We start from the raw sequence: 13,203 nt of genomic DNA on the forward strand, positions 1-13,203 counted from the left end.
GGCATCCTTAAATTCCATTGAAATTAGATTTAAACAAATAATATTCCCTTATGACCTACTGACTTCAAATGGGATCAAGCACTCCTAGTTTTCACCAAATTGCACTGAATCACATGTACAGAAGCACTGATGTGAACACAACACTTCCCCACCTCCAACCATTGCTTTTACCAAGCTGCACTGGCTGGGGTTATATGTGAATTGTTGCCCAAAACATCTAGAAGGCACCAGGTTGGGAAGGCTATTCCATCCATTTCAATAAATTAAGCAAATACACTTTCTTCTTCCTATCTGTGCAAAGATGTGCTCACTCCATTGAAAGTATTTTGGTGCAACCTTTATGTACAAGAACACCACAACATTCCAGTGCAAGGCTATGGGTCAGGTCAAATGTGTCTGGGTTACGGGCAGTTACACAGCTATTATTAATATAGGCTGCACACACCATATATTAACACTTTAACAGCACTAAAAAAGGAAATTCTAAAAGCGCAATGGCAAGCAATTCCAACAAGGAAAAAAGGGGGGAAACAGCAGAAGAAGCCAATGTGGCTTCACAAAAAGCTGAGATGACCTGAAAACAAAAAAAGACACATACAGGAGGTGGAAAGAAGGCTAGGCCACAAAGAAAGAGTACAGGCAGGTATCACGGAATTGCCGGGATGGTGTCAGGAAGGCTAAAGCTGAGAATGAGCTGAGGTTAGTGAGGGATGCTAAAAGCAACAAAAAAGCTTTCTTCAGGTACATCCATAGTAAAAGACAGAGAAAAGAAATGGTGGCACAGCTACTCAATGAGGAAGGCAAAATGATAACAGATGACAAAGAAAAGGCAGAAGTGCTCAATTCCTACTTTGGCTCAGTCTTCTCCCCAAAAACGGTCTATGACCCTCCCGGGAAACATGAAGTAGAAGGGGCAGGACTGGAGCTTGAGCATGACAGACAAACGGTCAAGGAATACCTAATCACTTTGAACGAGTTCAAATCTGCAGGGCCCAATAAACTGCATCCTAGAATATTGAAGGAACTAGCTGAAGAACTCTCAGAATCACTGTCTATTATCTTTGCGAAATCATGGAGGACTGGTGAAGTGCCGGATGACTAGAGGAGAGCTAATGTTGTCCCTATCTTCAAAAAGGAGGAACCGGGGAACTACTGACCAGTCAGCCTAACATCAATCCCCGGAAAAACTCTGGAGCAGATTATAAAGCAGTCAATCTGTAAGCACCTTGAAAACAATGCAGTGATTACTAGGAGCCAACATGGATTTATGAAAAACAAATCCTGCCAAACTAATCTTACCTCATTTTTTGATTGGGTAACCTCCCTTGTAGACCGTGGGAATGCTGTGGCCATACCTTGACTTCAGCAAAGCTTTTGACAAAGTGCCCCACGATATTCTGATTAGCAAACTAGCTAAATGTGGGCTTGATGGAACAACTATCAGGTGGATTCACAGCTGGTTCCAGAATCATACTCAAAGAGTGCTTATCAATGGTTCCTCTCAAACTGGGCAGAAGTAACGAGTGGGGTACCACAGAGCTCAGTCCTGGGCCCAGTGATCTTCAACATTTTTATTAATGACTTGGATGAGGAGTTACAGAGCATGCTTATCAAATTTGCAGATGATACAAAATTGGGGGGCATAGTTAATACCGTGGAAGACAGAAACAAAATTCAAAGGGACCTTGATAGGCTGGAGCATTGGGCTGAAAACAACAGAATGAAATTCAACAGGGATAAATGCAAAGTTCTACACTTAGGAAAAAGAAACCAAATGCACAGTTATAAGATGGGGGATACTTGGCTCAGCCATACAACATGTGAGAAGGATCTTGGAATTGTCGTTGATCACAAGTTAAATATGAGCCAACAGTGTGATGTGGCTGCAAAAAAGGCAAATGCTATATTAGGCTGCATTAACAGAAGTATAGTTTCCAAAGTGTGTGAAGTATTAGTTCCCCTCTATTCAGCACTGGTTAGGCCTCATCTTGAATACTGCATACAGTTCTGGTCTCTGCACTTCAAGAAGGATGCAGACAAACTGGAACAGGTTCAGAGGAGGGCAACAAGGATGATCAGGGGACTGGAAACAAAGCCCTATGAGGAGAAACTGAAAGAACTGGGCATGTTTAGCCTGGAGAAGACTGAGGGGAGATATGACAGCACTCTTCAAGTACATGAAAGGTTGTCACATAGAAGAGGGCCAGGATCTCTTCCCGATCGTCCCAGAGTGCAGGACACAGAATAATGGGTTCAAGTTGCAGGAAGCCAGATTTCGACTGGATATCGGAAAACCTTCCTAACTGTTAGAGCCATACGACAATGGAACCAATTACCTAGAGAGGTAGTGGGCTCTCCGACACTGGAGGCATTCAAGAGGCAGCTGGATAGCCATCGGTCAGGAATGCTTTGATTTGGATTCCTGCATTGAGCAGGGGGTTGGACTTGATGGCCTTATAGGCCCCTTCCAACTTTACTATTCTATGATTCTATACTTCCCACAGAGAATCCCGGGAACTGTAGTTTGTTAAGGGTGCTGAAAATTGTAGCTGTGTGGGGTAAATTACAATTCCCAGGATTCTCTAGGGGAAGCCATGTACCTTAAACACATGGTGAACATGCAGCCAATATGAGTACTACATGATATATTTTCATGATTAATTTCTACTGCATGCAGATTCATTAATCATTTTTTTTCTTTGCACTGCACAAGATATAATGTATAAAAACATATCCAACATAACTGCTGTTCATATATGAATACACACACATCTGTATACACACACACACACTTCTTCTGTTGATATTACCCTATTAGGTGAAAGTTACACACATTTATAAATGTATCTTCACTCTGTGAAATCCAAGCGCTTTGAAAATTAGAACTGCTTTTTTTGTTTTTAAGCTGGTGCTTGTTACAAGTTGACTGATTGATTTTTAGAATTGTAGCCAATATTCTGATATGTTAAAAATGTGTTGGTATTTAATCATAATAGCACAAGAAAAAAACAAATGACTTCCGGGGAAGAAAGAGTTTAATAATACAGTCATAGTTTTAGTACCATCCAGTAAAATGGTTCCGCATGTTAATTTACCTCAGTGAACTTTAGGGTTGTAAATATTTGGAGCACAACCCAGCAGGAAGTTCTCATCTTTGAGCCTCAGAGAAATGAACAGGAACTGTGTGAGAGCAAAGAAAGATAGGAAGCTGCCTCTGACCGAGTCAGACCAATGGTCCATCTAGTTCAGTACTGTCTACACTGGCTGGCAGCAGCTTTCTGGGATTTCAGACAAATCTCCCCTAGCCCTTCCTGGAGATGCCGGGGATTGAACCTGGGACCTTCTGAATTACTACTTGGGCCTTCCACAAGCAGACATTCCCAGTGGATTGTGCCCTTGCAATGGTGTGAGGTAGACAACAGAAAAAGAATTCTCCATTATTAACACAGAATTTTAGATCTTGCAATAACATTTCAAAAAGAAAAAAATAACAATACAGACATACAAATGAAATATTTGATTAATGCTCAACTCTGTACAGCTCATATATAAACTTTTTAAAAAAATATTAGACATTTGAGTGCATATCATGTTCTGGACATTAGGGAGGGGGGAAGAAATGAATGTTGTTCACCACCATTTTTGCGCGTTGCAGTCTATTTAAATAAACAAATATTTACAGCTTCAATATGAACAACAGTGCATCCAAACCAAAGTGTGCATTTTAAAAAACAAAACTATTGCTCCTGGCCAAGACTTTCCTTTATTAGCATTATTATATTACTTATTTCCTTATTTATTTTTTACACTTGTACTTCCCACCTCACCCCAGCTATTTTGCAGCCCTGTCAAGTCAGATAGTCCAACTGTTCTAGAACTTATTGGAGGAAGGAAACTGCTACAGGACTTCAGGAATGCTCAGAAGTGCATTATCTTGTATGTAAAGCCATTATTTATGGAAAGCTGGGAAAGAAAGTAAATGTTTACAGTGATGTGTGCTCTCAACAGCATCACGTCTGAGCAACTGTGTAATACTGCCATAGCTTGCGATGAAGCACCTGCCTTTTCCTGGACCTCTGCCTGGCGACACTTTACCTTGAAATTAAAAGGTGTTTCCAAGACCATCTAAACAAGCTATCTTGTCTGTGCTTTCTGTAAACTCCTTTCACAGCTGTTCATTAGCAGGATCTAAAGCCCAACCTAACTGGTAATTACACTCTGGAATTCTGCTTGGTGTGAGGGAGGGAGGGGCTCTGAAGGCTGCTTCAGCATGATAATCTTGCAAGGGAACAGAAAAAGGAAATAAGTATTAAGATCAAATCAGCTCTGTTCTGCGCTTACTCTTCCCAATTCCTTCCCTTAAAAGAAGAGTCCAGATCACCACATAATTCTGAGAATACCATCCACCACTTAAAGGGCAGTATTTGGCATTCTCTGTCCCCAAGGATCCTTTTCCACAGCAATCCCCAAGGCCTCACCCTCCCGCGTTACTGTCTGCTGCTGCTCTCAGCAGGGAGAGTCTTTAAGGCTTCTCTACCCCACCTTAATCCTGGACAAAAAGGGAGGAAAACAACCCATACGATCGAAGCACCCAGGCAATGTGAATGCCACGTTACTGGTGCAGGTTGGAAAGTGGGAGAGAGCCGTTGTAAACACTGAACCAGCAAGCTAACCTGGGACAAGACATCAGCATCACTTGTGAAAGCGGCTATCAACTACTGCCTTTTCTTCCGTCTCTGGAAATTCTGTTCCTAAAAGCACTGCTTATATCTCCCAGAGATCTGGAGGGCCTCCCTGCCCCCGTCCCTCCAAACCCTACTCTGAGCGCCTCTTATCTGCAGATTAAGATGGGATCAAACTTAAGTGAGCCGCCTAACGAACGAAAGGCTCTCGTCTCCGGGTCCTGCTTCAAGAGACCCAGTGCCTGGGGAAGATCCTCCCTCGAAAGACCAACTACGTGGGAGCCGATTGGGGCCGGCTACTCTTAGCGATAAGGCACGGGCCACATGCCCGCTTTCTTCCTAGCCTTCGCCACGTGCATTCAGAGCAACGAGTCGCCGACCGAGCACGTGTCTTTACTTGCGCGATTGGCAGCCTGGAATGCGCAAGCGCAATGTCTAGCGGGCCGGTTCACCTGTCCCCCGCGTGACTCCCCCCGGACAGTACGCATATCACTTGGGAAAACTGGCTTAGCAGGGCGCAGGCGCGCTCCTAAATCCCATCCGGAGGGCTTCCCTAGCGACCACGTCAAGCGCCTCCTTTGCTTTCTCCTTCCTGCAGGACCGGCCCTCGCGAGTCCATGGTCTGCGCACTCTCTGACTCTCACTCTCCAAGTTCCCCTGTGCTTCTTGATTTCCCCTCCAGGGGGAGACAAAGAGGCGCGGTGCTACCTGCACCCGCAGGACTCGACGACCATATCCTCGTACTGCTTGTAGACCACGTTGTTGCCCGCGTCCGTGTAAAGGATGCTGATGGGCGTCAGTTTGGTGGGCACGCAGCAGCTGGGCGGCGTGGAGCCCGGGTCCATAGAGTTCATGAGGGTCTGGATAATGGCGTGGTTCGTGGGCTCCAGGTGCGACCGCAGCGGGAAGTCGCACACGCCCTCGCAGTGGTAGGCTTCGTACTCCAAAGGGGCGATAATCCAGTCATCCCAGCCCAGCTCTTTGAAGTTAACGTGCAAGGCCTTTTTGCTGCACCGAAGCCGGGCTTTCTTGCCGTGCCGCTTGCCGTGGCGGTTGTTATAAGCCGTGCGCCTCATTCGGCGGCTCTTGAAGTGCAGCTTCACGGTTGCCCTCGACTCCTGGGAGAGCGCATGCGCGCTCTGCTGCTGGGCCTCCAGTTCCTGGCGTAACTCCGCGAAGAGATTCTTCTGCCTAGACTTGGTGAAAACCACCAGCAGAGCTTTCTCCTGCTGCGGCCGGGTGCCTCTACCCAGGCCCAGGCTGCGCAGGTCTATCAGCTGCTGCTGAGCCTGAATACGAGTCCCCACGACGGCTCGCAGCTCCAGGCAAAGTTGTTGTTGTTGCTGCTGCTTTTTCCAAGGCTGATGAGGCTGCAAAGCCTGCCACACATCAAACACCTCCCAGCCGCCACCACCGACCGGAGCAGACGCCGCCTCCTGTAGGTCCAGAGTCCTGGAGTCCAGGAGGCGGTCCGAAAGGCAGGGCAAGACCTGCAAATGGGCCAGGCCTGTCTGAGCCTTGGAGAAATGATCGCCGGGGGCTTTGCGAAAGAGCCGCAGCTCAGCTCCTACCAGCTCCTCTTTGTCTGAGAGAGTCGACACATCAAACAAATACTTCTGTCTCCTTAAAGCGCTGGGCGAAAGATCGTCTGCAAGATAAAACGGCATAATTGCAGTCAGTTTCACTCTTAGGCTGGAACTTCCACGGGGTGGGAGGAGATGGGCTTGCCGGGGTGCAGTTGACCTCTTCGGCAGCCCTGACATCCACCCTTGGACGAGAGGGAGCGGGACTCAATAAATGTGACTTGCACACATGTCCTAAAAACGTTGCTTAAAGGCGGGGCCTGGAGACTCCTGTTGAAAGCAAGGGGGGCTTGTTCCTAACTTGGAATGCCATCAACATGCTTTGGAATAGATGGCACACATCAATTAACTGCATACTTACACACTATACCATTAAAACACATTCAAGCACAAAGAATCCTGGGAACAGTAGTTTACCCCTCTCTCAGCTACAATTCCCAGCACCTTTAACAAACTGCAGCTACCAGGATTCTTGGAGGGAATGTACTCTAAAGGTATGGTATATTTGCAGCCTTACTTGTAGATTGCTCCAGGGATGTTGTCCTGGTTGGGCTTAGACCCCTTACTTTTTTGAGAGCAGGGCCCTATGTACAAACCAATCAGCACGAAAGGGCAGCAAACAACCTGCTTTCTTGTCCTTTCATGCTGATTGGAGCCAATCAGAGTGGAGGGAAATGAGTCAGTCACAGAAAACTCTTCTCAGTAGCTAACACATGCATCCCCTTTTATGCTGATTGGCTTCTAGGGTAAGTGAGAAGTAAGCTTTATGGCAAAACACCTTGGTCTCCCAAATCCTAGTCCCACACTTGGCTTCATTTCAGAATTCTTAAAAGGTTTCTCTCTAGTCCCCAGAGAGAGAGATGGAAGGGGGAGCCTATGCACACAGAAGTTTTATTCTGGTTCTATAATTCTGTAATTGCAAAAGAGACCGTGAATCCTGGGGGCGTGGTGTGACTATCATGAAGGGACCCTGCACTTCCAAATATGCCACTACACTACTGGATTGCCCTTATCAGTCTAGGCAAAAGTGGTTTATAACACTGTCATCTCCACTTTCTTGAACGTTAAGTTTACCTTTAAATTATCACTGTCTCTTGACTTTCGAAACCAACAAGGATGTTTGTTAGAGGTGCTCTTAGCTTTGCACTTCAACGGGGAGCACTGGGGTGCTTCCACATGGCAGCTCCCACGTGCAGACTTTGCACAGCATCATCCTCATCAAAACGCCATCCAATATTATTATTCCATTTCATCTGGATTTACTGTTTCCATGGAAAATTCTTAACAAGCAGAAACAGTAAAACCAGATTAAGAGGAGGATATGGGATGGCATGTTGATTTGGATGACTTCTGGATGCTGCAAAACTTCCCTGAGCACTGAGACCACAATAAACTGCTCAGTGGAAGCCCCGTTATCTTTCTCCCAACAATCCACGCTCATGGTTGCCATGGTCCTTGCCAGTGGAACTCACACTGTCCCCCAGTTACCCCTAAAATAAAACCAGAGCTACTTAGAGTAGATCCATGGTGCTGCGAATCTGCTCTTTGGCTATTACCGGCTCTCTTTTGTTTTGTTTTGAAATCTGATTGTGTGTGTGTTGGGAATTGCATTCACCCTCAGACAAACCTGGATTTATTTATTTTCCTCTGTGTACAATGTGTAGGCCGCGAAAAGCAAACCAGATTTCCCCCCTTAGTTGCTTTCCAATAAAAAGGTTTACAAGCCAGCAAATACAAAAATTCCCCCAGCCTCTGGGTTTTCCCCAAGAGCTAATAAAAATCTGTATATATTTCAACAGTAAAAAGTGTCGCCACAGAGCTTGCACTCGTGGGCTCTGCACTGCAGATCAAGCTGAGAAAGGGAGGGCGGAACGGCTGCAAGAGACCTGGTTATTTATTGATCGCAAAGGTCACTACTAGTATTCCTAATCAGTGTATTTTTACAAGTGAAAAGGTCTGGTTAAAAGGTCTTGGGAAGACAGGGATAGGGGATGGGGGGGTGCAGAAGGATGATTGATAGGAACAGAGACCTTCAGACTTGCCAAATCGACAAACAATCAAAAGAAAATCAAATATATAGTCACTTATTGGCTGCCCCCCCAAAAAAAGATGGTAGGGGCATCACTTGTGTGTGGCTGTTCTCGTCAACTGCTTAGGGTAGGGCTTCCCAAACTGTGGCCCATGGGCTTCATTCAGGAGGTATGCAGCGTGTCCCCATTAAATATTGTTAATTGGTTTTTAATTGTATTTATATTGGTTCTTTTATTTTTACATTGTATTTTATTATATTACAATTTGAATTCCAGGCAAGTCAGATTGTGATAATAAAACACAATATAAGAAATACAAGACGCAATTTTAAAAATAGTTAGAAATGATACAGCATCTAACACATTGCATAAAAATTGCTACAACAGGCGGAAAAAATGATTAAGTGGCTCATCAAAATGATCAGCAATTTTCAAGTGGACTGCAGGGGGAAAAGTTGGGGAATCACTAGCCTGGAGGTTTTATTGCAATCAAGCGCTTTTGTTAAATAAATACTCTGAAATGGAAATGGACTGCCTTCAAGTCAATTCCAACTTATGACGACCCTACAGATAGGGTTTTCATGGTAAGTGGTATTCAGAGGTGGTTTACCATTGCCTTCCTCTAATAAATACTCTAGCTAGCCATCTTAAAATCAGGTAGGGGTTCTATACGCCATTGGGCGGTGGATTTCACCCATAGGTACAATTTAATCCTTGGTTTGGAATCACGTAGCATGGATGTGGGAAAACCTTTTTCAGCCCAAGGGCTGCATTCCCTTATCAGCAACCTTCTGGGGACTGCATGTCAGTGGTGGACAGGACCTGAGGCAAAAAAAAAATGGGTGGGACAAAGGATATGGCCAGGCTACATTCCAGACACGCACAAATCAGCGGTTTCTGCATCCGCACGTCTCCATTCCCCAACCAGGTGAAAGTACTCGAGAGATCATGGCATGGCTAGATAGGGACATGGCCTGGGAAAAGAGGACGTCCCAGGGATGGGCATAGCCTGGGGAGAGGCCTGGGGGCCAAATAGAGAGGCCTGGAGGGCTGCATTTGAACCCCAAACTTGAGGTTCCCCACCCCTGACAATTTACAGCAGGATGGATTCAAAGCATATTCATGTGAAAGCAAGAGGTACAATGCCATCATCTGTGGATTGAACTGGAAACAAGTATTGTTACCATGGTACATGTGCCCATAGGAGTACCAGTGCCAGGATATCTGCTGTATCAACATTTTTGTTGTGAATGAACACTGTTAATTGTATCATTATTACCATCTGTATCTTTCTGCATTTTATTTTCTTCTGTCCTCACTGGTTACAACTTAGGGGGCTTGCATTCTCCCTCCCAGCAATGTGTACAAATCCCTATAACTCAGACTAACACTTCGAGCATCTGAAGAAGTTGACTGGAGTCCATGAACAAGCCGGTCCAACCATTAGGCAACCTGAAGCATCTGCTTTAGGCAGCTGATTTGGGATGTTGTGAAAGGGCAACAAATTGCTGAAGTTGTTTATTATTGTATTTTTACTGTCAAAGTAGAGGAAAGGCACATGTGGGGTTTTCTGCCTTGGGTGCCAACATAATCTGACCTGCCCTGAGAGTGCTCCGACCTGCCCTGAGAGTGCTCCACCTTCACTTGGGGGCACAGAGGGGTTTTATCTGCTGCTGTGCCTCAGGCAGCAACATGTCTTGGGCCAGCCCTGTCCACAAACATTTGTCCCATAATAAATTGGTTTGTCTTATGGTGCCACAGGACATCTGGTTCTCTCTTCTCAAGGAGGTGTGCACAGGATGCCACCTTGATAGCTCCAACTTTTTGCTGTTGTGTTCAGAAGTATGTCCTCCTGAGTTCAATAGCTCCTCCTCCTCCTGAGTAACTATGGACATGGTTTCAGCCACAGCGATGTTCAGTTATATTATTCTAAGGAACAACCACCAGTGGTAGCTCTTACAGCAATAGATGTCTGTCAGTTGAGTTGAATGAAGCACCATCTTTCAAACATCCAATTGTTTTTTTAAAATTTGTTCTGCACAACATAGGAAATGGACCTTTAGTGTAGCAGCACCTACCCTGTGGAACTCCCTACCCTTAAATATTAGACAGGCACCATCTCTGTTATCTTTTAAGCACCTATTGAAGACCTTCCTCTTTCAACAAGCCTTTTAAGTTGAGACCTTATCCCAGTCTGCTTCTGTGCTGGAATTGCTTTTTAATCTGCTTTTAAAACTTTTTTTTTAACAATATGTTTTTTAACCTTTTTGTTAAAAAAAGTCTTCAAAGCTTTTTTAAAAAATGTTTAGGTTATTTAAATGTATTTTAATGTCTGTTTTTATGATGTTCTAAAGTGTTTTTAGTGCTTTTGTTTGTTGCCCTGGGCTCCTGCTGGGAGGAAGGGTGGGATATTTTATTTATTTATATATTTATTTATTGTATTTGTATACCGCCCCATAGCTGAAGCTCTCTGGGCGGTTTACAGTAACTAAAAACATTAAAACAAATATACAAATTTAAAACACATCTGTTAAAAACAATTTAAAACACAATTTAAAACAAATTTAAATTTAAAACAATTTAAAACAATTTAAATTTAAATTTAAAACAATTTAAAAACACATGCTAAAATGCCTGGGAGAAGAGGAAAATTATATAAATCAAATAATAAATAAAATAGTTTAATTACTTGTTTTAACTGTTTACTAATTATGTTTTTTTTAATTAAATGGCTTAGAGGTTTTCTACAATCAAAGGGTATATAAATTATGTGAAATAGACAAGCAAGCAAGCAAACATTCAGTGGTGCAGTTAGGGCCAGACCTAAGGGCTATTGCCCAGCAGCCTCACAACCCCGGGGAGTGGGGGAATGACCATCCAGAGAGCAGCAGCTGATGTGACAATGGCAAACAGGCCCCACATCAATACCCGGGCCACTATGGGCATGCCACGGCTCATTGGGGCCAACGCTGATTGCCATAGCATCCTTTTCTTATCAACCAGGCACATACATTGTTACAGATACTGTATACATATTGATCTTTTCTACCACAAATGGTGCTTATTCCCAAGTGGCATCAGGACCACAGAAGCAAATTCTTACCTTATAGACTGAAATGGTGTCATTTTGTTATTCGTGTGCTGCCACGTTTCCTGTGGCTGTTCATGTGGTTGGTTGTTCTGCTTTGATCACATTATGAATTTGTATTTGCCTTTAATGTGTTGTAAGTGGCTTGGAGATCTTCAGGTGACAAGGGTCTAATAGGTCTGATGTTATTTCTATAGTCACAATAGTGCCATAATTTAAGAGGGGGTTAAAATGTGAATTTGCACATTTCTTTTTCAATATCAAGAACAGCCGGCTCTCTTTCATGCCAGGGTGCCAGGCGGTTGTAAAGTGTGAAATGGTGATGGCAGGAAGACAAATATTAATTGTGTTATTTGCAACTGAAGTAATACACATGGCTATCTAAAGCCCCCCCACACACACAATACTATTAATTCCAGGGTGTAAAATTATTGAGCTGCACCACTGCAAACATTGAGTCAAAACAGGCCAGATAAGGCGAGGGCTCCTCCTCTAGGGCATTTAACTGATGGAAATCAGTCACGTATGTTAGGCAAGGTGATGCTGCTGGTTTGATGGTATTAGCATACTTCTCATTCCCTGCAGTGGAAGAGTGGCAGCAGGGATATATCCCTGCTGCCACTCTTCCATTGCAGGGAATGAGAAGTATGCTAATGTATATACACACAAGTTTCCTTCCTTGGATTGTGCATGTGGTCCTCCAAAGAAATCAATAGCTGCTTAAGGCAGGTGAGCATATCTATTATACAAAGAAGCAGCAATTCCCCCATTTACATCACATGCACCTGAATGCATGCCTACTCAGAGTTCAGTCCCATTTAATTTAATGGGACTTTCTCCCAGATAAACGTGTATTGGGTAAGGTTGCTGTCTTATGTTGTGCTCCTGAATGAAGCCCACTGGATTCCAAGAGGAATTAACCTGCACAGAGCTGAGGAACTGATCCACACAGTTGACAAACTGAAAGTGGTTCCTGGTTGCCAGATATCTCCTTCCTAATTCAGTTACTTTCATATCCCACCCTTCCTCCAAGAAAGCCCCCCATCCATTTTATCCTCACAACAACCCTATAAGGTAAGGGGGGGGCTGCAAGAGAGAGTGCCTAGCCCAGGGACATCTAGTGAATACCATGGCTGAGTGGAGATTTGAACCTGGCTCTTGCCAGCCCTTGGCTGACACTCTAACCCACTCTGCTTCATTAATTAGATCAGCCTTTGCCAACCTAATGCTATCCAGATATTTTGGACTACAGTTCCCAGCAGCCAACATGGCTATGCTGGTTGGGCTGATGAAGAGTCCTAGTCCAAAACTTCTGGAGGGCACCAGGCTAGCAAAGGCTGATTTAGATACACAAAACCAGCCTGAATATGGAACTAAGGCAGGTGTCATCTGTTTCATGAAATAAGCCTTGCATCTCCCCAACTCATGCATTTCCCCCACTAGGAGACAATGCTTTAGATGGTAGGACAGGGACAGGGAACCTCTGGCCTTCCCAGTGTTGTTAGATTCCAACCCTCACCCCAGCCAGCATGGCTAACAGTCAGGGATAATGGGAACTGTACTGCAACAACATCTAGAGGGCCACAGATTCCCCACCCCTGTTCTAGGGCACAGTCTCCCAGTGGGAGGAGTGAAGGATGCTTTATTATGGTGTCCAGCCAAAAGTCTCAGACTGCTATACCCAGTGGAGACTGGTGGCTCTGATGTCAGTGGGGCAGTGAATCCACTCCAGGTTTTAGGTGCTTTCAGCACCTTGGACAGTTCCTTGTAAGTTTAGACTAAGTCTCCACCACCCATATCAATAGCATTATATCCTATGA

The 13,203-nt window shown here is 44.5% G+C and overlaps 1 protein-coding gene across 1 annotated transcript in view; it reads right to left on the minus strand.

Moving 5' to 3' along the window:
- Nucleotides 1–1,643: 1,643 nt before the first annotated feature.
- GDF6 (growth differentiation factor 6) overlaps nucleotides 1,644–13,203 on the minus strand; it is a 42,767-nt gene continuing 31,207 nt past the window's right edge. The window contains exon 2 of the mRNA XM_061603510.1: nucleotides 1,644–6,330. Coding sequence (XP_061459494.1) covers nucleotides 5,387–6,330 — 944 coding nt within the window. The 3' untranslated portion in view covers nucleotides 1,644–5,386. The remainder of the gene's footprint in view (nucleotides 6,331–13,203) is intronic.

The sequence above is a fragment of the Rhineura floridana genome, chromosome 1, assembly GCF_030035675.1.
Source record: "Rhineura floridana isolate rRhiFlo1 chromosome 1, rRhiFlo1.hap2, whole genome shotgun sequence".
Taxonomy (NCBI): domain Eukaryota; kingdom Metazoa; phylum Chordata; class Lepidosauria; order Squamata; family Rhineuridae; genus Rhineura; species Rhineura floridana.